This window comes from Indicator indicator, chromosome 2 (assembly GCF_027791375.1).
Source record: "Indicator indicator isolate 239-I01 chromosome 2, UM_Iind_1.1, whole genome shotgun sequence".
Classification (NCBI taxonomy): Eukaryota; Metazoa; Chordata; class Aves; order Piciformes; family Indicatoridae; genus Indicator; species Indicator indicator.
The window spans coordinates 29,951,582-29,979,393 of NC_072011.1; the positions used below are offsets into that span (position 1 = coordinate 29,951,582).

General features: G+C 42.4%; 1 protein-coding gene across 1 annotated transcript in view; it reads left to right on the top strand.

Annotated features, from left to right (window-relative positions):
* PGBD5 (piggyBac transposable element derived 5) overlaps window positions 1-27,812 on the top strand; it is a 70,124-nt gene that overhangs the window by 30,772 nt on the left and 11,540 nt on the right. Inside the window, exons 3-5 of the mRNA XM_054399206.1 lie at window positions 5,471-5,898; window positions 13,624-13,758; window positions 24,081-24,263. Of these exons, the coding sequence (XP_054255181.1) occupies window positions 5,471-5,898; window positions 13,624-13,758; window positions 24,081-24,263 (746 nt within the window). The remainder of the gene's footprint in view (window positions 1-5,470; window positions 5,899-13,623; window positions 13,759-24,080; window positions 24,264-27,812) is intronic.

Sequence of the window (27,812 nt, forward strand, 5' to 3'; positions counted from 1 at the left end):
CCCTCAGGGAAAGACCAGATATCACAGAATCAACCAGGTTGGAAAAAAATAAAAAGATCATCAAGTCCAACCTATTACCTAATATCTAACACCTCCTGACAACTAAATCATGGCTCCAAGTACCACATCCAATCTTTTTTTTGAACACCTCTAGGGACGGTGACTCCACTACCTCCCCAGGCAGCCCATTTCAGTGGCAAATTACTCTTTCTGTGAAGAACTTTCTCCTCACCTCAAGCTTAAACCTCCCCTGGCACAGCTTGAGACTATGTCCTCTTGTTCTACCCCTGGCTGCCTGGGAGAAGAGACCAACTCCCACCTGTCTACAACCTCCTTTCAGGTCGTTGTAGAGAGCAATAAGGTCTCTCCTTAGCCTCCTCTTCTCTAGGCTAAACAACCCAATCATAGGAAGACAAGCAGGGACTGCTTGAAGGATGGTCACACAGAACTTTCATGTGAGTTTTTTATTAAGTCTTTCTGTTTTTTCTGCAATTTGTATGTTTGTCAAAAAGTTGAGCCTTCCAGCCTGCTCTCTTGCTAGGCATCGGACCCAGCAAGGCTGCTGCAGTTTGCCCTGAGCTGAGTTGAGCCAAAATGAGCTCTGCAATGCGTGCAGAATGAGGGCGAGCTGCCAGCCTCTGCTCCACAATCGTGTCTCCAATATGGCTTTCCCTGCTTAGCATCTTCATTTATTTTGAGTCTGTTCTTACAGTTTAAATAGCTGGGGCAATGTAGTGGAGACATTCCTTCTGAATGCAAAGTGGAAAATGGAGTAAACCTGATCAAAACAGGATCTAGTAGCAGTAATTACTTGCAAGGTGATTGCTGCTGATTGTATATGCATGTTTTTGCTGGTAAGATGACAAGGAAGAGGTGGAGTTTGTGTGCGTTGTATCATAATGGGGGACGTTTGTGTTAGTGTCCATGTTCTGCAAAGTCACTTAAAGCAAGCTCAAAGTACTGATGCTGGTGCTTGTGCTGCCCAGCCAGAAGTTGCTCAGTGGAGCTCTGTCCCCACCCTGGGTGTGCATGGAACACTGGATCTAGCTCTATATTTGGAAATTCCAAGAGTGCTTTTGTGCACTGACTCTGTAACTTATATTGTAAATTCTGATTAGTTTTTAATGCAAAAGCCCCTATATAAATAAATGTATATTCCACTGTCCTGAAGGGTCAAACCCCCAAATATGCCCTAGCGCAGACATTGGGCTAAGCACCTGTGAATGCGCAAACCTGGACATTTCCTGGGGTCCAGATGAGCAAGTACCACCTGTAATTAACTTTGGAACACAGCTGTGAACTGTGTGTGCCCCTGGCCATGCTTGGATATGTCCCATCCTATAGGTCCAGTTATCAGGGTTCTGTGTTACTAAAAGGCATTAGTTGCCTTGGGACAGTATTTAAACCAGCAGAGAAAGTTAGGCAACTTGCCTTGTTCTCACCCAGACAGCAACAAGAGACAAATGCTGCCCAAGTAGCAGCTGAAGGGCTTGCATTAGCAGACCAGCTACACCTGGGCCTTGTCCTTACCACAAGGAGACAAGAGCCAAATGCTGCCTGAGTAGCAGCTGAAGGACTTGTCCTAGCAGGCTATGACTACTACAGCCAGACCTTGCACCTGGACCAAGGCAGAAAGGGGAAAAGCTCCCAGAGAATTGAATTCCAGAAGAGGCTACAGCCCAGCAACAGAGCACACAAGAGAGAGGTTCCCTAGCCCTTTCTGAGCCAAGGACTGCTTGAATTATAGCCACAGCATCTGGGAAGATACCAGACAGAGGAGCAAGTTGTGAGTATCCAGCTAGTCTGCCACAGAATCCCATTTGTGGGACAACCACAGATCCCAGCACATGTATTTCCAGTTTGAATTGCTGTATTGGAAATGTTAGATCTGTGCTTAAGTCATTTAACTGTCTTTATATGTGGAAAGTAGTACCCACAACTGAATAGATCCTGTAAACATAGTGTGTAAATAAGTTACAGTGGTGTTTGAAGATACCACTGCCCAAGATATTAATTATAAAATATATAAAAATATACATTTTATTACAGCCACATGTGCCTTTTGGGGCAGAGAAGAGAGAAAAACCTGAATTTTACATATGAGCATAATTGTATATTAATTCTTAGAATGGAAGACTAGGCAAAGCCACTATTTTATTTGATTAAATAAAGCTTTGAAAGGTAAACAGCATGTATGTGGATCACTGAACTCTTTCATATGAGTATTTTCTGAGTAAGGGCCATTTAAGTCAATGTAAAAATCCTTTAAACATACAATTTCCCTATTTAAGATTTTTGGGCAGTTGACTCTTTATATGAGATGTATTTGTCTACTTAGATGGTAAGTCATATTTAAATATTTTAGGCTAGTTATTAACTATGCAAAACCCAATTCATGTTAAAAATTCAATTATCTTCCTACAGAAATTCAGTGTCACTCTTCCTACTGTGTATCAGTAAATTATGAATCAATTGTGCTCACTTTGCCAATAAATACTGTTTTCTAAGACAATGAGATTATAAAGGGACTTTCAGAACTATACATAGTCAACAGCTAGGTTGATGTTTGAGTCATAAAGTGATTCAGCTCACATTTTTAGAGCTGTGGGGGTTCTACATGGCCAATGGGTTACCAATCTTGCATGGTTATTTCAAGAAGGAGAGCAAGAGATTCTGTGTGGCTGGAGCAGGACTGCTAGGTAAGAAAGGATTGTCCTATCCAGTGTGTCTGGCAGTTTTCCATTATCATTTCTGAAGGTAAACTCGTGCAGTTATCAAAAACTAAATTGCATATTAAAGTACCTTTATGTGCTGCTTCTGGCTGCTCTTGACTTCCTAACGATGGAGTCCATTGTATTGTCTCTATGCACTTGTCTTGAGATAGATGTATTTCACACCACCTAATGCTTTATGAATGCATTTTGATTGCTGTAGCCAAGATCTGAAATACCACCCCCTGCTCCCAGCTTCTGTTTCTAATGGCAAGAATTTGAAATCTACTACTATGCTCTATCTAGAGGGTTGCTTGGGTGCTGAAGCTGAATTCAGTATCTACTCAGGACTTCCTGCATAACTAAGAATACACTTTGTGCAGTGTGTTGTCAGAAAGCTGTGTCTGTTACAGAATGTCAAAACTTGATTAAGTTGTGTGGAAGCAGGATGTGATGTACTCTAAGTCATTCATACAAAATCATCTGTAGAGTATTTTATGTTAGCTATAAGTCTAGTGGAATATAAATCTCTTCACCAAAAGAAAACTCTTTGTTAAGAGACTTTATTATTACAATATCAGTTAATGTTCAGTAACTGTATCTGTTCTAGCCACACATTTTCACTTAATAATGAAAACCTTTTACTGTTTAAGCTGAAATTTTCTGCTGTATCTTTACCAGAGCATGGCTTATGTGGGGTTCTTTACTGGTCTTGCTATGTAGAGTAATGTGCTTTCAGCTGAACTGTTTATCAATCTCACAAATAAAAATCAGAAAGTAATCTTTACATATATGTGTATTTCCCCGTTGGAAAAAAGAAAAACAAACAGAAAACCCCTGCAACCTGCTTTTGTTTGGGGTTTTCTTGGGCATTTTTTCCAACAAACAGGTTCACTGTTTCAAAGCCTTGGTGGTATTTTTGCTGTCCTTCTAATAGCTTGAGTTCACTAGACTGCACCCAAATATTAAGGCTTAAGAGCAAGTCCAACCATAGTATTTGTGTAGTTTTGTAGTAGTGTTTCATGCAGAATTTCTGCAAGCTGTAGTTGTTGCACTAGGATGTGAGCTGATGTACAGGGTTATTGGAGAGTGTGGCATGAACAACACAGTAGTAGATCTTTGCAGAGCCAGACTGCAGATGGCAAACCTTGTGCTCTGATTTGTCTGGAAGAGCTGATGCTGAGATCCAAGCAGCCATGTAGTACAAGGAAGACTCGCTCTGGGTAGGCAGAACTTGAAATGAGAAGCTGTTTGCCTCCTATTTCTGATGAAGAAGGCTGTTTTTCAGACAGTCCCAAGGCTGAAGGCTGTTAAACTAGGGCATGGTATTTACTGGATTCAGCTCTTAGGAATTTTAATCACAGCACTATCTTTTGCACAGTGATGCACAGCACTGCTTTGAAGCACTGCCCTGTCCTTTGGGTTTGTCCAGGCTGCCCCCATCAGGTGAATTGATTTTCACTGTGTCTGTAGAAGAATAGACAATGTCTCTATCTCCATAGCCCTTATCTGATGTCTAAGGACTGCCATGGGGTGGGAGCATGAAAAACACTATTTAAAATGGAGCTTAATTAGAGGAGAGAGGACTGTAAGGACTGGTGTCTGCATCCCTGGTATTGCAGGCTCAATGTTCCTAATTTGGCTTAATGTAATCTGGTGTCTGACTGGATAGCCTTGTTACACTGATACAGTGCTGCCAATCCTTAGAGCCGCTGCCTTTTTACCACCCCCCCACCCCTCCCCTTCTCCTGGAATAGTTGAAACTGGCAGACAAGGTATGAGATCAGTGAAAAGGCTGATTACATTGCAGGAGGAAGAGGACCAGCATATGCATTGTAATACTAAAAATATCCCCTGGGATGTGGAGCAGCAACACTATAGCCATGTGGTGTCTGACTTGTTCTGGTGTTGGGGGCGTTGGGACATCAGAGCTCAGGGTAAGGCTCCAGTGTTGTGGCAGAGACACAAAATTTGGAATTACATAGACAGGATCTGTGTCTCTGTGCAGAGCAGAAACAGGTTTGAAAGTCACAGGAAAAATGACAAATCTTCATGGAGAGGGTTGTTAGATGTTGGAATGTGCTGCCCAGGGAGGTGGTGGAGTCACCATCCCTGGAAGTGTTCAAGAGGGGATTGGACGTGGCACTTGGTGGCATGGTTTAGTGGTCATAAGTTCTTGGGTGACAGGTTGGACTTTGATGATTCTTGAGGTCTTTTCCAACCTTACTGATTCTGTGATTCTGTGAAAGGAACTAGACAGGAGTTAGAGGTGCAAAAGAAAAGGTGAGATCAGATTCTAGTGCCCAGGAATCATGTCAGCTGGGATGGGATCAGCATTCTCTCTCTGGAGTGCTTGGACACCTTCCTTCTGGGCTATTTTTAGGACGTGTGCTTTGACACACATATAGGCAAATAAAAGACTATCCATAAAAAGGCCGAAACAACTGCTGAGGGTAAATGACACATAGTGTATAAGTGGAAAAAATAAATATATTGCCTCACAGACCTCCATGCTCCAAACTAATGAGGAAGAAACTATTCAGCATTGTTGTATTTGTATCATATAGGAGGAAGACAGAATATAGGGGGAAGCTTCCTGACAAAATCTGTTAGACAGTGGGTACACTTTCCAAGGAATTAGCTGACATGCTGTCACTTTGGTCTTATTTTTCTGCTTTAGAAAGTTAATCCTGATGGTGTTGGGCATGCCTCGTGATGATCAAGAGTGAGCGTATCTTCCCTTCTTGCTTATATCCTAGGTCCAACACGAAAAATGCCCCTGACTGCAAGTGCCATGGACTTTTTTCAGCTCTTTGTCCCTGACAATGTACTAAAGAATATGGTGGTCCAAACCAACATGTATGCCAAGAAGTACCAGGAGAGGTTTGGCAGTGACGAGGCCTGGATCGACGTCACTTTGTCGGAGATGAAGGCATTCTTAGGCTACATGATATCAACCAGCATCCACCACTGTGAGTCTGTTCTCAGCATCTGGAGCAGTGGCTTCTATAGCAACAAGAGCATTGCACTTATCATGACACAATCACGGTTTGAGAAGATCCTGAAGTACTTCCATGTTGTGGCCTTCCGCTCGAGCCAGACAACACACAGCCTCTACAAAATCCAGCCTTTTCTGGACTCTCTGCAGAATGGCTTTGACTCTGCTTTTAGACCTTCACAAGCCCAGGTAAGAGTTAACCTTTTGGCAGGTAATGTCCAACTTACATGCTCCAGGTTGTCTCACTATGACTGAAAGCTCAGAGCATGGCTGCCTGAAGAAAGAGTTGGGGCCTCACAATGTGGAGCCATGCTGCAGTGCCTCCACCAAACATGAGAGAAAGCAGCATTGTCCTACAGAAGTGCTCAGCAATGTCTGCCTTATAGTTCCAAGAGCAGATACATAGGATCAATGCTCTCTGAGCTTGGGGCTGTATAAACAGCCAGGAGACTTCTCAGCAAGGTTGGCACCATTGGATTTTGGTGTCCTCAGAATGGGAGGTTGCAGCCTGCTCCTGTGAGGGAGAATGGTAGAGGCTGACCTGGAGGGACAAGCTGTAGCTGCTTCTGCCACGTGCTGAGGGCTGGATGCAGGAGCTGAGTTCACTAGGAATGACTAACCCTGACCCTAGCAGTAGGTTCTTTCTGTACAGTCCAGCAGCACATCTACCTCACACAACTGGCTGAAGGGAAAATAAACAGGCAGGGCAGGTGCCTTTGCTCACTGCAGTTGTCTGATGCCCTCAGCAGTACTGTCTGTTCCCTGTGCCAGTCCTGGATTTTAATGATGGGTGACACTCCTATGGAAAAACTTATTGATGTGTGGATTTGCAACCAGACTGTCAGTGAACTGGAAACATTTCTAGACTTCCAAGAGTAAAATGAACAGGACTCTAACAAATGTTAATTTCCAGATACAATTAGGGGTACAGTGGAATGCCATTTTGCAGGAAGACTGCTCTGCAGACTGGGCAGACAATGCATGGGAACTAAGTACAGAAACTGATGTAGGTGGTGGTTGTCTGACTACAGCTGTACAGTTGAATAATATATTTTTTTTTTAAGTGCAAAGAATTAGTTTCTTAATATTCCTCATATACTATTTCAATCTTGCTACTGGTCACTTTCATAAGTCTGGAAAGAAAAAGGAATAAGCATGAAATATGTTACTACTTGCAATGACTTCTCAATTAGCCCTTTGTTTTCAGAACTTAAAGATTCCTCCTAGCCATTTGAGAAGAGTGTTGTTTCTATTGTCCACTGTTTCTTCCTGTTTACCTTCTGAGGCATCACAGTTTTACCCACAGCACAAAAATAACAAAGGTATAAATATACCACATCCATTGAAGTATGCCTAAAATAACTTGGGAGTGATTACATGTTTTTTCTATTTTGTAGACAATAAAAATCATACCTGTATAATTCAGGACAAGACAGCTGTCTAAAAAGCTGTTACAGTAGAGAAGAGAGGAGTGTTCTCACTAAGGCATGCCAGCAAGGTGTATTTCCATCAAGACAAAACAGGCAGTGAGCAACATGGTATTGTCTCATTAAGCTCTCATTAAGATATGAAATCTAATCCTTATGGCCACTGTCTTCAATGAGCAGAAGATAAAGGCTGCTTCAGAAATGTGATCATTGTCTAATGTAAATGCTTATAATGGTGTGCTGCGGGACATGCTGTGAGTGCAAATCCATTAAAGGATAATATTTGATTTGCATGTATATCTCTTTTCCCTTCCCCTCCTCTGCAGTAAGGTTTGAGAACTGAATTTGGAAAATTATAATGTCCTATTTGGAGCTGCAAAATTTGCTGAGCTTGGTCAGGAGACGCTACTTTTTTTTTTTTTTTTAAAAAAAAGAGAGGGAAGAAGTAGTGGCAGCCAAATTCTCTTCCTTCCCTCTCCACTTCTCTGCTCCCTTGACAGTGTTTTTGTCAGTAATTTCTATACAGCATGTTACAATGGTATTGAGCAGAACAAAAAGCACTAAAATATAGCTTCAAAAATAACTGTGAGAAAAAAATATTTTGAATCTGTTGTTAAAAATACTCTAGGGCTGGTACCCTGATGGGGGGTGTTGCAAGCCTCCTCCGAAAAGGAATCTTCTATTTAATGCCCTTCTGGATGCTATCAGGCAGGGCTGCACACTCCTGTCCCTCTCTGCTCAAAACAGCAGGAAAAGCCTCTCCCTGGAGATTATCTCAAGTACAGATTAGCAGAGCACAGTAAACATCAAACTCAGAATGTCAGGCCCAGTGAGAAATAACAAAAATGATAAAAAAATAATCCAGTTGCACAAAAATAAAGGGAAGAGACAAGGGGAAAGATGCATTCAGGTGGGCCTTTGGCTGTACTGCTTCTGAAAGTGTTTTGGGAAGAGGGGTCCAGGTTTCTGTGGTACCTGGAATCTCAAGTTCAAAATGCATTTGTTGATAACTCACCCCTATGGACAGAGCAACAGTCTACATCAGCAGGCAGTGCAACATCTGCCTTCACAGTTATTTCTTCTATAGATTTGATATTTTCCTTTTGGAGAGCTGGAAAAGATTCTTCAGGTGGACTTTCCATCAGAAAATATTTAGGGTGCTTTTGTAAGTGTAACTCCTGCCAAAAATGTGCAGGCAAAAATGACACCAGTTTCTGTGACAGGAAACAGGAGAGAGAGGACTATGCTAATATGCCAAAATAAAGGAAACAATTATTTTGCTAAATATACTGAGCAAACAAAAGGAAATAATTACTCTCCAGCTTGTTAAGGTATTGAAAGCCCAGAACATTATAATTGTCTATCAGCAATGCTAGCTTCAGTTTCCAAAATGAAAAAAAATGGTGTTCTGACCTAGATTGGATAGGAATGACAGGAGTATTCTCTGCATCTTAAGTCCCCCCAGCATCTTCTGCATAAATAACTGCTGCCTCTCCCTGAGTAACAAGATATGGAGTTTTGTGTCTGTTTCTGAAGTCAGGGTTGTCTCTTTGCTGCTTAGCTTTGTAGCTGTGCTACTGTCCGCAAGCGGAAGCCTGAAGACAGGGAAGATGCCCTGCCTGAGCTCAGGAATTATACTGCAATAAATTCAAGGGTATTTAACCTGTCAAGGATATATACTGAATTCCAGAAGCCAGAGGAGCTCAGAAAAATAATGTAATTGTTCAAGTGTCTTTGTGTGCCTGCTGAGTGTTTATATGCTTGTCAGTAGGAGGTGACTAGACAGAATCACTGTCTCTAGCTACCCCTGACTACTGGGGTCAGAGAGGCCAGGAGCACCACTCCTCTTCCTTCTCCCTACGAAGGACCTTCTCTTTGGCATCTTGGAACTAAACAGTTCTGCATCTTCCCAGTGAAATGTCACCTGGGAACAATTGGCTTAAGTTGGCAGAAGTGAACAGCCTGGCAAAAACAGAGATAACTCCACTCTCATGCTCCAAGGGCAAGGTGCTAAAGTTTGGCTCATTACTAGGGGGCTCATTTGTGTTTTGCTCTTGGTGGTATAATTTGTTACAGCTAAGCAATTTTACCATAGTTCTTCCAAACTAGTTCACAGCATTAAATGACAGCTTCTTTGAAAACGTAGAGGGGCAAAACCAGGCTGATCAACTCATGTCCTCATGATAAATGTTGATTTGGTGTTGGGCACTTCTGAATTGCAAGGTCTTGCTCAAGTCACACCTCCATATTTCAGTTTTCCTATTTTCAGAATGTTTCTCTGTGAGTAAGGGTGCTGGTTTTGAATCAGGAATGTAAGTATTCAGAGGACATTGGCCAAGAATAAGACATGGGAAAAGAGAAAGTCAGAGAGAGGAGCAATGAAAGTATTGAATAGTAAGGTAAATATTTGACGTCCTGTAGCTCTTAGCCAGTTGATCCTCTGGTGAAGGCAAATTTTAAAGAGAGTTTGATAGCAGAAAATGCTGAACCTTTTTGACTATGTTTAAATTACTTCATAATAATAGAGTGCTGTAGGAACTGATTTTAATTTTAGGTTTTTAAAGGAGTCCATTGAAAACTGAAGAAATGGACAGAGGAGCCTGAAATCATCATTCCGTCAGAGGTGGGAGGTAACCTTTGAATGATAGTGAAGAGGATTGGTATAATGTGGATTGGCCAAATAAGACTTTGAAAGTGAAGAGAAAGCTCTTCTCCAATATATCTGATTGAGTCCATCAGAGAGATAAATAAAGTTATGTGGCCAGCATGATGAACTAGGAGAAGATCTTTGCAGCAGCAGGCTGTGGGGCAGGAATACCTTGAGTGAAGCCAAAAGGAAAACTGTTGCAGGACCGCTGTGGGCTTGGACAAAAACCATGACTGGGTGGGTGAGTTGTTACTGTAAAATGAGTAACATTTTAGTGCTGTTACGCAGAAACCATGGAAAATGCAGGCATTGCCTGGCTCAGAAAACCTTGCAAGGAGCTGGAAGTAAAGGCATCAGTTTTACTGGCCAGTGAGATCTGCAGCAGGAGGAGAGGGATTTCTGCAATGACCAAAAAAAGAGATCCTAAGGGGTTATCTTAAGGGGAGGAAGATGCTGTCAAATGCAGCATATAAAATCAGAACTGACAGATACGCGAGCAGAGATGTCAGATACTAGCAGAGAATTTAGGTTAGACAGGAGGAGCTTTCTAGCAAAGAAAGAGAACCACAAACTACTTCTGCAGAAGCAGTGGCTGAATGTGCATGCCTGTGCAACTGGATGGTACCTTCCAAAAGCCAGAGAGAAGGCAAGCTAAGGCAGTTTCTCGAGGAGACAGGCTGAAGAGACAGCTTTTTTGGGGGATGGCTGTGGAGCTAAGAGAAGATGAGGCATGTTGTTTCTTTATCTAAGGCAGTGGAATCCAGAAAATCCAAATACAAAAGACATAGTGGCTCAGAGTCTTGGCTGCATGGCTATTTGGGCTGTGGTGGGAGCAGGACAGATAGAACTGTGGAGGTGATCTGAGATGAGAAGAAAGGGGATGTCAGAAGAAATGAGCTAGCGGTTCTGTTCAGCAAATGAAGGATGTTGTGAGATGGAGCAATTGTTGAAAAGGCAAGACTCCAAGGTGGGACTCCAACACTTGGAGTGCATGTACATAAAGAAGGGAAAACAAGGAGTTGAAAGCTTGGCAAGAAGGTCTAGCAGGGATGAGTATGGCTATAACAAAGAGGGGGAAAAAAAACAAATCAGTGGGGTAGTTGGGGGGAAGTGAAGCAGCTGGATGAGAAGCATCTCCTGGAAAAGTGAGTATCGTAGCAGCATTAAAAGAATGGGGAATGGGTAAGGAACAAATACCATTTTGCTTGGGGATTTGGCAAAGAAATGGATTTGAGATGGTAGGAGGAGTGGAAAGACAGAATGGAGAGTGAACAAACTAACAGGGCTGTCCAGTGCAACAGGACTATATTTTGTGATAAGAAAACAATGTCAGCGCCAGAAACAACAAATTACCTCCTTTGAAAATGAGATAGGGATCAGCTGCTCCAGCAGCTGGAACAGCCCATACATTGCTTTGCTTGCAGAGACCTTTACAGTTGTTGAAGTGGCTGTAGCCACCTTTACAGTGGCTGCCTGTGGAGGGATGACAACACTAGTCTACCCATCTTCTCTGGACGAAGCAAGAAGATCAAGCTCCAGAGTTTTCATGTCAGTTTTCCTGCCTGTCCACATTCTCTCCTAGCAGCAGCATCAAAGAGAGAATTGCCCTACTCTGTTTCCATTTTCATTTACCCCTTCCCAGCAGTTCAGTAGGGACACTGGAGACTTAGTCATCTTATGGAGAAATAGAAATTACTTGAACATTTGGGACAGGGGAAAGGAGGGGGAGCTCTGGGCCCTAAAGGAAGGCAGGGCTGAGTGTGAACAAATGAGAAGAGGAAGCTGGGGAGAGATTTTTAAATTCATATTTATTTTCTAAATTTAAGCCTAACAAGCTTTACTCCTGTCTTAGAAGTCAGAGTGTGAAGGGTAAGCTGGATGCAGTAGTGAGGAGAGCTAATGATGTGGTGCAGAAGAGGGAGCTGAGCTGATGACAGAGGGTAAAAAAAATATCTTCAAGTGGTGTGTATGTCACCTTTTCTTTTTGCTGGTCTTCATCCCACAGTGGGAGAGATTATAACAGTTGAACCGCACCACTCTGGGCTCTGACCAGTAGAAGGACCTTTCCAGAAGCTTGGGAATTCTTAATGATGTATTGAACTTCATGCCAAGGGGTGTGGTCCTCCCCTCTGCATGGAAGAGGCAGAAAGGCAAAAGAAAATGAGGGCATGTTTAATACTTACAAAATGCTGTCAGAGTGCCCTGAGGTGGCACAGTGAAATGCCTGAGGTGGCCTTCTAAAGAAAGAGCAGTGTTTTGTGTGGACCTTGGGAAAGGAAGAGAATTTGGCTCCAGTGGGAAAACGGTACAGCTTCGGCTTTAAGAACAAATAGCTTTGTGTGCTTGTATCTGCATTTTGGGTTATAATTTGAACATTTCACAAGAGTGCTTTCAGATGCTCTTATGAATGTTTTATGAGCCATGACGAAGTGGAGTGTGTATAAATGACATTGTGCAGCCGCCGCTTTGTGGGGAAGGCAGGGGTGCCTATTCTGGGCTGTTAGAGTGATGTTCAACAAACATCTTGTATTCAGACCAGCAGCTGCTCATCTCTGGTGCTTAACTGCTTACCTACCACATCTCTCCTATGAGCATCACTCCCAGGTTGAGTGCAGCTTTGTTCTTGTTTCAGCCACTGGCTGCGTGCATCTGTGCACCAAAGTAGCACACATGCAAACATGGAAAGGCTTGGTCTGAGGGTTATAGCTTCTGCATTGTGGATACCTGTATCTATGAAATAGGCTGTGCTGGGGTGATGGTCACTGGAAAAGGGCAGACTCATTCAGATCATAACCCATCTGACTTACTCTGCATGTCTTTAAAGGATATGAATTATGGCATGCTGGAATTGCCTTCCCTTCATGCATTAGGAGGGGAGCCTGCAGTGACTTGCTTTGGTTTAATTGTAGATGTCTCAATTTGGTGAGCATTCATCAGCTGAGATCTTAAAACAGTTTCCAAGCATTTGTACTCTCACAAATGACTTGCTAGACAACTCGCATGCTGTGCAGGCAGGGATCTGTATGTTACGCACAGCTGCCTGTGAGCTGCAAGGAGGTAGTAGTGCTGTTCTTTAGATAGGTTCTGTAGTGTAGACTCTGATTAATTTGCTACAGAATTAATGGAGAGAAGTGTAACAAAACAGTTGTAATAAACAGAGAACCATTTGTCATCTGAATGCTGAATGCAGAAATTGCTTCCCCTTTACATGTTTTCATTACTTGCTCCAGTTTGCCATGTCTTTTTCTAATCCTGCCTCTGTTTTTTTTTTTATCTTTCTGTCACCTTTTATTAAATTTTTCATCTCCTGAGGCAAGAGAGGCTTCCCTGATGCTGCTGCAATGAGGAAAATGTTCTCTATCTCTTCACCACCTCCTTAAGTGGCAGCAGAAAATATCTCTTTCTCCTTTAACTTTTCTATTTTTGCTGTGTGTTTTCTGTAACCAATGAGTGTACCTTACAGCATGCTGCAGGGGGTGACGTTCTGCCAAGCAAAATGAAGGTGATGATAAAACTTAAGAGAAGGATGCTGCTAACTATCCCCTCCACCCCTATTCCTCATTTCATTTTGGAGGGATATTGAGAGGTAGAAGCCACATTTGGGGGGATGTTAAACTGTAGCTGATAGTGAGAAGTGAGAGCCATGCTTTGCAGTCTTTGCAAGAGAGCAGCCTTCTGCAATCGCCAGGCATTGGTGTTTATCGGATGCTAACACTGAATAAAAGTGAGTTTTCTCCTTTACAAGCATGCTGCAAGGATTGCATTTCCTTGGAAGAATTTTGTCAGTAATTACTTATTCTTCTGTTTCTCCCCCACCCTCCATTTTCCTGCCAACTGCAGGTACTACATGAGCCCCTGATTGATGAGGATCCTGTTTTCATTGCCACATGCACAGAGAGGGAGCTGCGCAAGAGGAAAAAGAGGAAATTCAGTCTCTGGGTTCGGCAATGCTCATCCACTGGTTTCATCTGCCAGGTGGGTTTTACCTCTTCAAATATCTTGTGAGGGCCAAAAGTAAAAGTCACTTCTTTTAATTGCCTTGCTGGGGGGTTACAGTCTGAATTCAGCAGGCTTCTGACTCCTGTAGATACTAGATGTGATGGATGATGATGACAAGTTCCTAATGTTCAGTTTTCTGTGTGATTTAACTGAGGGTGTCTTTCTCTAATGTTGTCCATCTGGCCGCCAGCCCTAAGCTAATTCAATTGAAATCGAGTTAAAAGGTCTGTGTGTTTGTACATCTTACTTAAACATCTAGGTACTGTGCCTTCTGCCATTTTTTTTAATGAGTCAGCTTCTCTGTCAAGTGTAACACTGCATCTGTGATAGCCAGCAGGTGTGCAGTAGCTGAAGTAAATATGGTATCAAGATGTTCATTTTTTCTGTGAGAAATATATTAGCAAAGTTTCCTGTTACATCTCTTCACACCTCAACTTATCTATCAAAGAAATAAAATCAAAAACCCCCTCCCCAGGGGGGTTGTGGAGTCTCCTTCTCTAGAGACTTTCAAAACCCACCTGGATGTGTTCCTGTGCAGACTATCCTAGGTGATCCCGCTTTGGCAGGGCGGGTGGACCTGATGATCTCTGGAGGTCCCTTCCAACCTCTGATATACTGTGAGACTGTGACTTCAAGGTGAGGTATGAGCTTCAGTGAGAGACGTGTTACAGAATTTGTGTTCAATGTTGTAAAGCATTGGGGACAACTTTTCAAGTTCTCAGATTGTCCAACTGCTGATGTATTTTGAGAGCTCTCAAAAAATTCTGGCTGTTTATTTTGGTGCCTAGAGGTGAGTGGGCAGATATTTTCTGGTACTTCTTCTTTCTTTCAAAAGCTTCTGTGAAAACCTGGTGTTCTGAATGCTCCAGAGCAGTACTTCAGAAGTGCAGGTAGGATGTTCACACTGCCTGCTCAGGCCAAATTCATGGCAAATCTGCAAGGCCCATGGATTTACTGCGCTGGAAACCTTTGTTCACAGTAAGATTTGATCCACTACAACTGTTTGAGTATCTGTGTAAGAAAAGAGACTTGCTGGCAACAGAGGTTTGCTCTTTCTGAAGAAAATTATGGTCATGCATCTTCCATGCAGGTTTTAAAGCAGTTGTTTTGTCCAATAGAAGCTAGATTCACCTTGTGAAACATTCCTGGAATTTTCTGCTCTCAAGGCTTTTGGAAAGTCATTTGCTAGACAGAGGCAATGTGCTTAATCTCCAAGGTGAACTCCACCAGTCTAGCATGTAGCTTATCACTGAAATATAACAGGTACACTGAGCACAAAGTTTGCTCATCTCTCTTGCCATGCTCCCCTCAGCCAACTGCCACCAAACTAATAATTCTTCAGACGTGCCAGAGGTTTCAGATTCTGAGCTATAATTACGTTGTACCTCCCGTTCTGCCCACTGAGGGAGTAAATTAATGGAATGTCAAATTAAACAGAATAGATGCTGAGCACCACCCTAATTCTCCTGCTCCCTTAATGAATTAGATACTCGTGCTTCCCTTGCATCCGGATGACGTCCAGGATCATCTTACCAGCTGCCTTCTATTTTCATTCCATCAGTTGGCTGTGATTATCATGCTAAAATGATTAGGTAAGAGGGACCTTAAGGAAGGGTGAAAAAAATATGCAGGAATGTGAATTTTTGTGCTAACATGGAAAAACTTAGTCTGGGGAAGATGTGGATCTTCAACTATAGTATACCTGAACTATTATGTTCAGTTGTGTGTCACACTTAGGAAGGATCTGGTAGAATCCAAGGCACTTATTTGGTGTTTGATTGGTTGATTTATTTTATTAGAAAAAAAATCCTATATTTAATGTATAAAGAGAATTGATCTAAACTAGAAGAAAATCCAGTGCTTTCTCACCTCATGTGCACACCTTCCCCTCTGTCTCTTAGGAAACTGCCATCATGAATGAAGGGCTTGTTGCCTGGTAGTTGGTCTATCGCCTATCAGCTGTCAGAAAAACCTTACAGCACTTACTTGGAAATACGTAGAAATTCTGTAATGCTGTCTGGCTAAATTCTCTCCCTCGTTTTTTCCACATGATGACATAAAGGTAGTTTTATTCAGGATAAAATATGACTATAACCACTTCAGAATAATTCTGTTTCAAAAGTCTGAATAATATTTATCTGTGAAAAGGTGAGGCAGCCCAGGTGGAAGTGAGCTACTTGTGACTGGGTCTCAAGAATGGAAGGAATCTCAAGAGGTCTGTGGTGCTTCTGGCCAAAAACAAGGTCCTCTAAACCTGAATGATGAGTCTGATGTTAAAAAAAAAAATCTCCATTTGAGGACATCCCAGTTTTCCCAGTGATCTGCTTTTTCTGTGATGGAAAGGTTTGGCTGGTTTGTTTTCCTAATGTAAAAATGATACTAGTGTTTGAAGCCACATGCTGAGCTACTCTCTGAATTGAGCTCCTGATTGTCAGCTTACAGAGCAGTTGTTTGTGTTAGGAGGTTTAGCTGCTTGACTTTCAAAATTCCTTGGTCTGCTTGTTCTTGTGAATCTGAATCCCTTTTTGGGGAGTGAGTAAATACTTCTGTTTGATGGCTCATCATTTGCTTTCTTCATCAAATAGTGTTTGGTTAAAAACCCAGCCCAATAAGCCATTCCAGGAACAGAAGTGGCATAAACCCCAAATATTTTTTGTGGATGTAAGAAGGTGCTTAGTCTTACATATGCATAATATAAATAATGTATATATATGTTAAACTACTTTTCTGTCTTCTGTAATACAGACAACCTGACTCCACCCTTACAGTTAAGTCTCAATTTTGAGCTGGATACATAGTTTCAGATATCTCTGCTTCTTTTCTTTCAAGAAAAGTATCTCATTACAGCAAATATCTTTGTTGCTTTGGTACACATCATCATTCAAACAAAATAAATATACATCTACAGCAGCTGGGAACATGAATAAAACCTTTCAAAGGGCTTTAACAACCCCAGGAGAGCTGACTTTGGCAAGTAGCTGGCAGGATTGCCTTTTTCACCCATCCTTGATGCTGGTCGTCAAGGTGGCAGCAGCTGCTGCTGCAGAAGAAGGTTTAAGCCTTCTTGTCTCTTTCTTTCTAATTTAAGGAGAACAGCAAACTAAGCTTCCAGGACCTCAAGTGTCCCTCTCTGCTCCATCTTTTCTTTGCTTTCCTCATTTCCTTCCAATGTATTTTCCTACATACACGAAACCACTAAAAAACTTTTCAAGTGTCTTGATTGCAGTTTAAATAATCACAGTAGCTTAGAAGTGTTTCTTTCTTGGAGTATTTGCTGAGTAAGTCATCCTATTTAAGTCAAAACTCCAGTTGTATCAGTTTTTTTCTCCCCTTTTCTCTCAAAAAGTCTGGAATACTTGCTTGTAAGGGATATTCACAAATGTGATTGGTAGGATTCTTTCTCATTTCAGTTATAGCAATAGAGCTTATAAAAAACTTCTGAGAGTTCCCAAATATCTGATGAGAGCTAGTTATTTTGTCCTAGTAGGTCACACCATGCTATTCCTTTTTCTCTTGTGGCTGGTAAGGAATGAATGTGGTCATCAGTAACTGTTAGTAAGCGATGCCTCATCCTTGCATGGCTCTTCCTGCACCAGGAGGTCATTTTGCAGGACAGGGAAGCACAGGAAGCTGGTGCCATGCACTGAACCCCATGGAGAGTCAGGAAGGATGAGCTATTCCAATAGTGCTTCTTCCTTAACTACAAGCCAATAGTATAAATATAACCCTAAGGATAATCCCTGACCTAAAAAAACCATTAATCAACAAAATGGAAGGCAGTACGAAGGTGGTAACACTGCAAAAGGACAGTCAAGCAATATTAATCACTATAATAGGAGGTAATGGAATTAGCTCATCAATCTAACTATTCACTTTAAAAACCTGTGATATCATGGTGAAGAAGAGATGGTTTTATGGATGTGTGTATCATTTTCCGTTCCTTGAGATGAAATTTGTTCTGTGAGGCTATTCTAGACACTCTTTCCTTCCCACACTCCCTCTGCCCCCAGCTATATGAGCTCTGCACTTGCTTTTATTTACTGGCAGAAAGTTCTTGCAATAATGCGTTTCATTTTCTCTAATATCCCTGTAAAATGTGTCACTCAGATATACGAAGTCCTTTAGATCCCTGTGCTGGGACTGAATTTGAATTTCCACCTTCCACTGCTTAATCTGTTCTGACTCATCACTTCTTCAAGGCAAGGAAAAACTCCGTGACTCTGCAGCTTGAGCCTTCCCTCATTACCAAACAGTCAGCAACTTGCACTATAGCAGTGTTTAAAGAGTGCAGTAGGGATCAGAGTGGCTGCTGCATAAGAGGGTAAGAAATGGCTTTCTCCCTGAAGAGCAGCAGTCTGCCAAGGGAGATGTCTGAGGTTACTTCACACATCAGCAGCAGAGGACAGCAAAAAAGCCCAAACAACATAAACATCACGCTTTTCTGGTAAATGCTGTAGTTCATTCTTGATTTCAAACAGGGTTAAGTACAGTCAGCTCTAGTACTTCATAACCCTGTGGATTTTACAGAACAAGAGCTTACTTCCAGAATTTAGGGAGACTCAGGTGGTGCCTCAAAGAATTTATAATTTCACAACACCCCAGGTAAGTGCATTCAGACATTGGGAAAAGGAGGGGTAGATAATCCTGGAGTGAATTTTGTTTTCAAGGTCAGAGTTGCAGAGAGTTAACCATCTGTGCATTTGTTGAATAGCTGCTCAGAAATGTTGGTGTTTCAGCCTGTTTAAGTTCTGCTTAGAAATTAGCCTGAGCCCTTGGGTTTCTTTAAACAGTGCCCTGAGAATTTCTCTGTTACTGGAACAATTGCCTCTCAAACGCACAGCTGTAGCAGCTGCTTAAGGAGGTTCTCAAGGTCAGGCTTTGTCTGGGAGAGGATCCCAGGAATTCTGATCGCATTCATTTGTCTGTCACTAGTGGCTGGAAAATCCTGTCTGCTTTCTTCCTCTGAGTTCAGCCAGGCTCTGGCTTTTTAAATGCATGCAGATCTGTACTGTCAGCATCTGAGACTTTCAGATCTCAATTAAAAGCCAATTATCCTCTTGCTCACAGGTATTAAGTGGGAAGGTAATTTTGCAGATATGTGATGGGCCAGCTGCATTCATTTCTGTGGAGTTTACAACCTTACCATGTTTCTAGATGAATGGGAAAACTAAACATCTAAGTGTCACCTAGTGCAAAGTCTCTCACAGAGTTTACATACAGCACTAGTGTCTGTTTTCAAATCTGAATCGATGTTATTTTTTAATGCCTGGCTGAGATGTGTGGAGTTTTTGATGATAAAACTACCTGAGTAGTTGTCTCCTTTCAGCAGCTGTTCTCATTTTGTGCCACTGCCTGGGGAAGGAGGCTAAAAGCACCAAAGTCTCTTTTCTTCCTCCCTTAATAGTCTTGCCATTGGAATGCTACTCACAGATGCTACGTGCTGGATGTTGTAGGCAGGACAAAAAGGCAATCACTGTCCTAGCAACTTCAGCATCTAAATGCAAGATGGGGGTATAAGCCTCCCACAGAGAGTCACTTTAATTCCAGCACCTTTCATCTGCCCAGGGGCTCTGTAAGTAGGATCTGTACAGCAGTGTTTACTGGCTAATTTGTACAGCAGAGAGCTGGGACCAACACACTGCTATAGCAATGGTAACAGCAATAGTTAGAGGTGGAGTTTAGGATGGAAGAGGAAGACAGATTAAGGCAGAATCGAGAGTGGTGCTAGAAATGAGCAGTTAGTATTTGTCCGTAAAGTCTATAGAAAAATTAAGTGGGTTTGTTGTTGTTTTTTTTTTTTTCAACAGCTATTCAAGATCCAAAAAAGTATGACAGTACCACTCTTTGTTCTCTTGCTTTTATAACTGTGTAATGTAAAAAGTTGGCTTCTGTATTGTGGTTGTTTAGGATTTGCCCTTTGTAAGGTATTTTGCACAATGTACCCTTCAAAATCTTCCTCCTGTTTACTATTAGCCTCATCCTTTTTTTTCTTTCGAAATGTCATCTGTTTTGTTTGAGAATTGTACCCTGGAGTGTTTAAATTATGTATGAATGTGGAGTATTCGGGATGAGCTATTCACAAGAGCTTTCAATTTGCCATCCATGCTTTGAATATGAGCATAATCACCAATGTTTTAGTTGCTAGAGTACTCTTAAATGGGCAGTCAAGGTGCAGCTTTTGTTCTTAAGTGCTTGGATTTTTTTTTTTTTTTTTACCCTGTGTCTAGCACAGAGCAAGGAAATTCCTGTTGGTCTGTAGCACAGATGTCTAGTCTGAAACCTTCCTTCCTCTGGTAGCAATGTCTCTATCAGTCTGCAGAATTCCGTAGCCAAAATATACTTGGTTTGAGTTTCTGAATGACTTGTCTCTCATCTGTCAACATGTGAAGTCTCCAGCTCAGGAAAGTGATATCTTTTCTGATTGCCTCTGCAAATGGTCTTTCCAGAACAGTTTTTCTTGATTTGGAAGACCTCAACCCAATCTTCACCCATACCTTCTTGCTCTAGCATTCAGGTACATCAACAAACACCTACATTGCATTTGTGATGGAAGGAGGCAGAGGCAGTTGTAGGTGGAAGGAAAGATGATCCAGAGACTGTAAAAGTCTTTTTCTTACTGTCAGGCTTTTAAGAGGAAGAGACTGTTAAGAGTGCTGCATGGAAACTGAAGGCAGAAGAGAGGAGCGTTTGGGGGAGGAGTTAAACACTGTGGGAAGGGAGAGCTGGTATTGCGCACACAGGATTAAAACATGTTGGATTAAAGGTATCTGGTACAGTAGGGCTGCATTAGATAGAAAGATGGTGGAATCAAACATGTAGCTGTTCTTGTAAGAAAAGAATAATCGTGAGATGACTAGAGGAGGCTCCCTCTTTGTTTCAGCATTGCAGAATAAACACCTCCAGCCTGTAGTTGTCTCCTAAGTCACATAATGTTACATCTATAGAGGTTCTCTTATTTGGTGCTATGGATCAAATGGGTCATTAAGCACTAGAAAAAGATACACAGTAAAAGCAATTTCTGCAGGTGTTTGAGAAGCATTGCTGTGACTGTCATCCCCAGAAGCAGAGGATGTTGCTGCCAACATCTCCTTCTGTTGTCCAGCAGTGGTTGTTGAGCTTGTACTTCTGACAACAGTTTGCTGTTGGAGCACTTGGACAGGGCACAAAGCTGTGATGCTGTGGCAAAGCAAATCAGAAGCTCTGGTGAATGGTTTTACAAATGTTTTTGGGGAGCAGCTTCTAACTGTGCCTGTGAAGGTCTTGCAGCCAGTTTCTGGCAACGCTGCTAAATACCACTTCTGGCGACTCTGTTAAATACCACTTCTAATGCGTTACAGAACAAGAAGAGGGAATTCTGTGGGCTTCAGTAGGCAGGATCTTAATGATTTGAGGTAGAATGGAATAAGCTAGATGAGAGGATAGGGAGAGGGAAAATAAAGGCCATATCCAATTGTAGGCATTTGCAAGGGTATTTGAAACTATACCTTTGTCAGTTGTCTGTACCTAGCTGCTGTTTCACAGCAGCCTTAATGCTTTCCAGTATTGTGCTGCCATCACACATCTTCCCCATAGAGCTGAATGTGATGAAACTTTGAATGATGCTTCTCCAGAACAAGAAAAGTCATGCCAGGAACAAAGGCTATGCTTGGATAGGCAGGAAAAATGTCCAAGGAGAAACACTGGAAGAGGAGGGAAGGTTCAGTAGTAGGGATGTTTTGGTAAAGGGCACTGAGGAGGTGGGCAGAGAAAGGGAGGATGAGAATCACAAGGTGCCTATTACAGGGATAGAGGGAAGCACAGAGAACTCTGCTAACAAAACCTCTGGAGTATGCAGCATCTTAGGAGGCAAACAGTGATATCTCAGTAGACAGTTGTGTGCTGGGCATGTGCTTGTACACCCACACCAGCCCATGGTGAGAGACCGTTTGGCTCAGCAGTAGGTTGTCTCATCCCTTGGAGGACAATCTATGGTGAATGCAAAGTGAGCATGGAGCAGAAGACACTCTTGGATGGCTGAGACCTACTGTAGCAGGGGAGGTAAGATGTAGGACACCTTCCTAGACTTGGAGGTTCACTGCTAATCCAAGATGAAAACTAATCTGTCTGCATCTGTTGTCTTCACTGCCTTGTCTGTAGACTTTAAGGGCTTGATGTGTGGTGTCTGTGCCAACATAGCAGTAACCTAATCTTAATTTTTATGCCAATAATCATGAAATACCTTTGCTGTAAACTTGGAACAATCAGTTCTTTGTATGGATTCCACTGTTAAGGTGCTCTCTGGATCCCTGATTAAAAATCTAAACGACTTACTGTAATTAGCTAGCACTCGGCCTTAGCATTGGGGAAAGCACAAATTTGACAGCTTTCAAAAGTGAATGGAGCATTATCAGGGAATCTGCAAACATTACTGCCTTTGTCCTCATCTGTAAAGTGTTTCTATCAAAAGAAGTTTGGCTTTTAAAATTATTTTATTTATTTAAATTTAAAGATAAATAATACGCGTTTTAGACTTCCTTCTAATATATGCTCTACTTCTTTTTGGAATTAGTGTGTGTTCATCCTTGCACCAACTTTATTCTTTATCACTGATTACTTCAAAATGCAATTATGTCTCATTTCTCAGAGATTTCATATATAACACAGTCCTCTGGGATCTGTTCCATGATGCATGAATTGCTGGGGAATATTAGATTCAATATATCTAGAATACTGACAGAAAACACCATCTGAAATAGGGAGAAGGTATTTAATTGAATTTTGCTACTCTGCCAGATCATTGAGAGACAAAGTACTGGGAGCACTACTGCAAACATTTTTGTTCTCTGGGTGTTGTAGTGAACTTTTTGATGGAATGTGTTGGTAAGAGAAACAGAAGCAATGGTGCAAACTGGGGGCTCAAGTTTAACAAAAGCAGCTCGTTGTGGGTGCATTGCTCAAACAAGGCAAAATTCTTTTTTCATGCCCCCTAAAGACTGAGGAAGTTTCAGCTTTTTCTCTGTCAGGTAAAAATTCCTGAAATTCCTAAAAGATTTGGATATTTCAGAGTCAAAGTCACAAAGGCAGGCCTCAGCAAATTTTGCAGAAAATATGCGTTTGTATGTGGTTTTAAATCGTCACAAGTTCCATGATGTACGATACTGTTTGAGTGACAGAGCATAGTGTCTGCTGCTTCTCATTTCTCTTTCCAGCTAGTTATTTCTACTGACTTGTAGAGCATGATGGTCAGATACCTAGTTTTCATGGATGTTCAACTTTGATGACAGTTATGTTTGTAAAGCACTGTCAGAGAAACAAATAGAAGGCTTATATACAAAGGAAGGCTTATGTGTTTTCTCCCTCTGCATGGCAATGCAGAAGACTCCACTTCTAAATGGATCATTTATAGATATAAAGTAATACCTTTGTTTCAGTGCTCTTCCAGTTAGTAGGACTGAGTTTGGTTAATTATTGTCACACTACCAAGAGATTAATGTTCCTGCACCCTAACACAAAATACATACGTCCACCCAGAGGTGTTGGTGACAGGTTTCCTGAAATGCATAGCAATGTGGGCTGCACTGTAGCAGGATACATGCTAAAGCTGTTGCAGCCTGCTAGAAATGAGCCAGACATTTCCCTAGTAACAGCAGCACATTGTGCTGTACTCTGCTTCCTGCTTCAATCTGTTTTGGTGGGTTGCCTCCGAATTGTGATCCAAGTAAAGGATCTAAGAATTAGTGGTGTGTCTGGAGAACTCGATGAGGATGTTCGGGCTGGTCAGGTGTGTGTATTGCTGGCTCCCTCATTTATAGGGGTGCAAACCCACTTTCATCATAGCCTAATGGTTGCTGCCAACAGAATAAATCCGAACATTACTGCAGTGAAGCTAATGGGCCATTTCCTTCTGGTCATCTTGTTGGGGCCTTTTTTGAAACTGAAGTTCCCATGCTGTCCCTTTGCTGGCAGCATTGAAACCTGTGCAGTTTCAGTACAGCATGTAATCTCAGTTATGACTGGAGTCTTTTCCTGACAGGCAAACAATCTTCAAACTGCACAACAGTGACAAGAACCTCAGGAAGCCTTTAAGCTGAGGCAAAGGATGCTATATTTATCGGTAGCTGTACCAGCTAGCCCAAGGTGGTTTTAAAGCAGCAACCCCTTTAAAGAGACTTTAGATTAATTAGCATTGTATGAAAAGTATCTGCTGCCTTCATTCTCAGCTTGTCTCCAGTTGAGCTGAGCAGGTATGTTAGCAATTGCATCTGCTCCCTCTGGATTTCGTATAACCTTCTGATTTTTCTTACCGTTTCTTGTTAAAGATTTATGTCCATCTCAAAGAAGGGAGTGGTGCTGATGGGCTGGATGCTTTGAAGAACAAACCACAGCTTCACAGTATGGTGGCCAAAAGCCTTTGTCAGAATGCCTCTGGGAAGAACTACATCATCTTCACTGGCCCAAGCATTACCAGCCTGAATCTCTTTGAAGAATTTGAGAAGCAAGGTGTGTATTGGGTGACTCACTGGGTTTTAATGATGACGGACGTAGGGACCTCCTGCCACTAAATCAAAAGAAGTCCCAAAAGACTTCACTGGTATTTCAGTTCCATGTGTAGGTAAGTTGTTCACCTCTAAGAAAGGTTCTCATTCATGAAAAGGTTCTATATAGAGAGCTTTTAAAGTTGCTCTTTTACATCTTCTTAGAGTTCAAAATGAGGATGTAAACATGTTTTAAATAAGGTTATTTGAAGTCCTTGCTTTTGTTAATTTGCATTAGACCTGTGAGGCCAAGTCTGCTGTATGTCCTGGGGAACTTTTCAAGGCATTTCCTAGCTGCCTATGATTTTTCTGTTCCTGTTGTGAAAGAATAGGGGTGAGATGAATCCTTAAAGGTGGGCCTTAGGAGTCCTTGCTGGTTTAATACCTGTGACAAATGTGACTTCTCTAGATGATGTTTTATGCCATTACAAAACCCCTAACAAAGTTTGCCTTTTTTTTTTCCTGTTATTCACATGCCTAGGCAAGACAGTTTTTAGTTTTGAAAGCATAATGTACTCTGCATTAGCAAAAGCACTCTAGCTAGCAGAATGTCCAACAATATGGCTCTGTTGGTGCAGAGAGTAACCCTGGGTCATCCACGCTATCAAATAGCCTCTCACCTCGAGTGTGGAAAAGTCATGTGTTACTTTGCTATCAGAAATGCTGAGGACTGGTGACTCTTTCTAAATTACAGGCCCCTGTGCCCTTGGCAGTCAGTCATGAGGCACCTGAGTGTAATGCTTGACTCCTTCATCAGTCAGCATGGCCTTTCAGTGTCAGTGTGAATGACAAGAATGGAGGCTGCCCTCGTGCATCATGAAGGAGTAGACTACAGGGCTGTTTCCCCTTTCAACACACCACTGGCAGCCATTGCTTACAGCAAAGTTTTTTGGCATTGCAGAAAATGAAACTGACTTAAAACATGGTAGTAATGAAAAGTGACCCAAAACAAGTGGGGAATACTAAGAATTGAGACACTATCTTGATTCTCGTTTAAAATAAGAACACCAATAAGCTGCACTAGTGCTGTAGCTGAGCTGTAGCTGAGCACTTCAGACTGCACTGGCACCGAGGGCTGTTGCTGTTGAGCTGTATGCAGGATGTATTTAGCTCCTATGTTAGTGTAGGTAAGCTGAAAGCTCACAGAGTACAGTGGAGTACTCTCATATTCTCACAAAAGTCATGGTTTCCCAAATGCTGCTAACAGCCAAATGGGAAATGTATTTATAGTGCACTGGAGACTTTCCTCTGAGCAGAGGCTGTTCAGGCGAGGTGGAAGAGTTGCTCTTTATGTGAAAGAGCAACTGGAATGTATCAAGGTCTCCCTGGAGGCAGATGAAGAGTGAGTTGAGAGCTTGTGGGTAAGGATTCAGGGGCAGGCTAATACATGAGACACTCTTGTGGGTGTTTATTACAGACCACCTGATCAGGATGGAGAAGCTGATGAGGCTGCCTTCTACAGACAGTTGAAAGTAGTCTCACAATCAGAGGCCATGGGTCTCATGGGGGACTTGATACCCGCTGGGAAGGCCACACAGCCAGGCATGTGCAGTCCAGAAGGCTTCTCCAGTGTATTTTGACTCAGGTGGTAGAGAAGCCAACAAGGAGAGGTGTATTACTGGACCTAGTACTGACAAACAGAGAGGGCTGATGACATTAGGGTTGGAGGCAGCCTTGGCAGTAGTAATCATGAGAAAATAGAGTTCAGGATCATGTGAATAAGGCACAAAGCAGTAAGTAGGACTAACTTTGTCCTCTTTAAGAAACTGCTTAGAGAAATCCCATGAGTAAGGGCTCTGGAAGATGGGGGGAGCTTAAAAGAGTTGGTTGATATTCAAGAACCACTTCCTCCGAGGTCAGGATCAGTGTATTCCTAAGAGCAAGAAATCAGACAAGGGAAGCAGGAGTCCTGCATGGTTCAACAGGGAGCTTCCGAAAAAGCTCAGGTGGAATAAGGAAGTTTACAGTACATGGAAGGTGGGACTGATTGCTTGAGAAGATTACAAGAACGCTGTCGGACTGTGCAGGAATCAAATGAGGAAAGCCAAGACCTCCTTGGAACTAAACCTGGCTAAGGACATTGAGAGCAACAGGAAAGGTTTCATCGAATATATCAGGAAAATAGAGAAAATGTGGGCCTGCTGTTGAATGAGGCAAGTGATTGAGGGTGCAGAGAAGGCAGAGTTACTGAGTACCTTCTTTGCTCAGATCAGCTCTCAGGAATCCCTGACTTTGGAGGTATCAGAAAAAGCCTGGAGAAGGGAAAGCTTTCCATTAGCTGTGGAGGATCAGGTTAGAGATAAATTAATTAAACTGGATATCCACAAATCCATGGGTCCTGTAAGTGCTGAGGAAGCTGGCAGAAGGCATTGCTGGGCTGCTTTCCATCATCTTCAAGACATCATGGAGAATAAAAAAGGTGTCTGAGGGCTGGAAGAAAGCCATTGCCACTCCAGTCTTCAAAAAGGTCAAGAAGGAAGACCCAGGAAAATACAAGCCAGTCAACCTTCTCTCCATCCCTGGAAAGATGATGGAACAGCTCATTCTGGTCATCATCTCAAAGCACAGGGAGGAAATGAAGGTTATCAGAAGTAGTCAGCATGGATTCACCAAAAGGAAGTCATATGTGACTAATCTGATAGCCTACTGTGAGGGCATGACTGGATGGATAGCTGAGGGAGGGCAGTGGATGTTGTCTACCTTGACTTCAGCAAGGCTTTCAACACCACCCACATAGACAAGCTTAGGAATTGTGGGTTAGATGAAGGGACAGTGGGGTGGATTGAAAACTGGCTGAAAGACAGAGCACAGAGTCGTGGTCAGTGGCAGAGGATCTAGTTGGAGTTCTGAAAAAAGTGGTATCCCCCGGGGTCAGTGTTGGGTCCAGTCTTGCTGATGATAGAGAGCTAGGAGGAGTGGCTGACATTCCAGAGGTTGTACAGCCTTCCAGCATGGTCTGAACATGCTGGAGAGTTGGACAGAAAGTAACCTTATGAAAGTCAGCAATGGTAAGTGTAGGGAACTGCACCTGGGGAGGAATAACCTCAGGTATCGGGACAGGTTAGAGGCTAACTTGCTGGAAAGCAGCTCCATGGGGAAAAAAAAAACTGGGAGCTGGGAGTCCTGGTGGGGTGGACAACAGGATGATCATGAGGCAGCAGTGTGCTTTTGTGGTCAGGATGTCAATGGCATCCTGTGGTGCTTCAACAAGAGTGTGGCCAGCAGGTTGAGGGAGGTTATCCTCTCCCTTTACTCTGCCCTGTTGAGCACTCACATGGAGTATTGCGTCTAATTCTGGGCTCCCTAGTTCAAAAAGGACAGGGAGCTGCTTGAGAGGGCGAGTTTTAGCGTGGAGAAGAGAAGACTAGTGGGTGGATCTTATCAATGCTTATAAATGCTTAATGTGTGGATGTCAGGAGGATGGGGTCAGTCTTTTCTTAGTGGTGCCCCATGATGGGACAAGAGGTAATGGGCACAAACTTGAACATAGGAAGTTCTATCTAAACATGAGGAGGA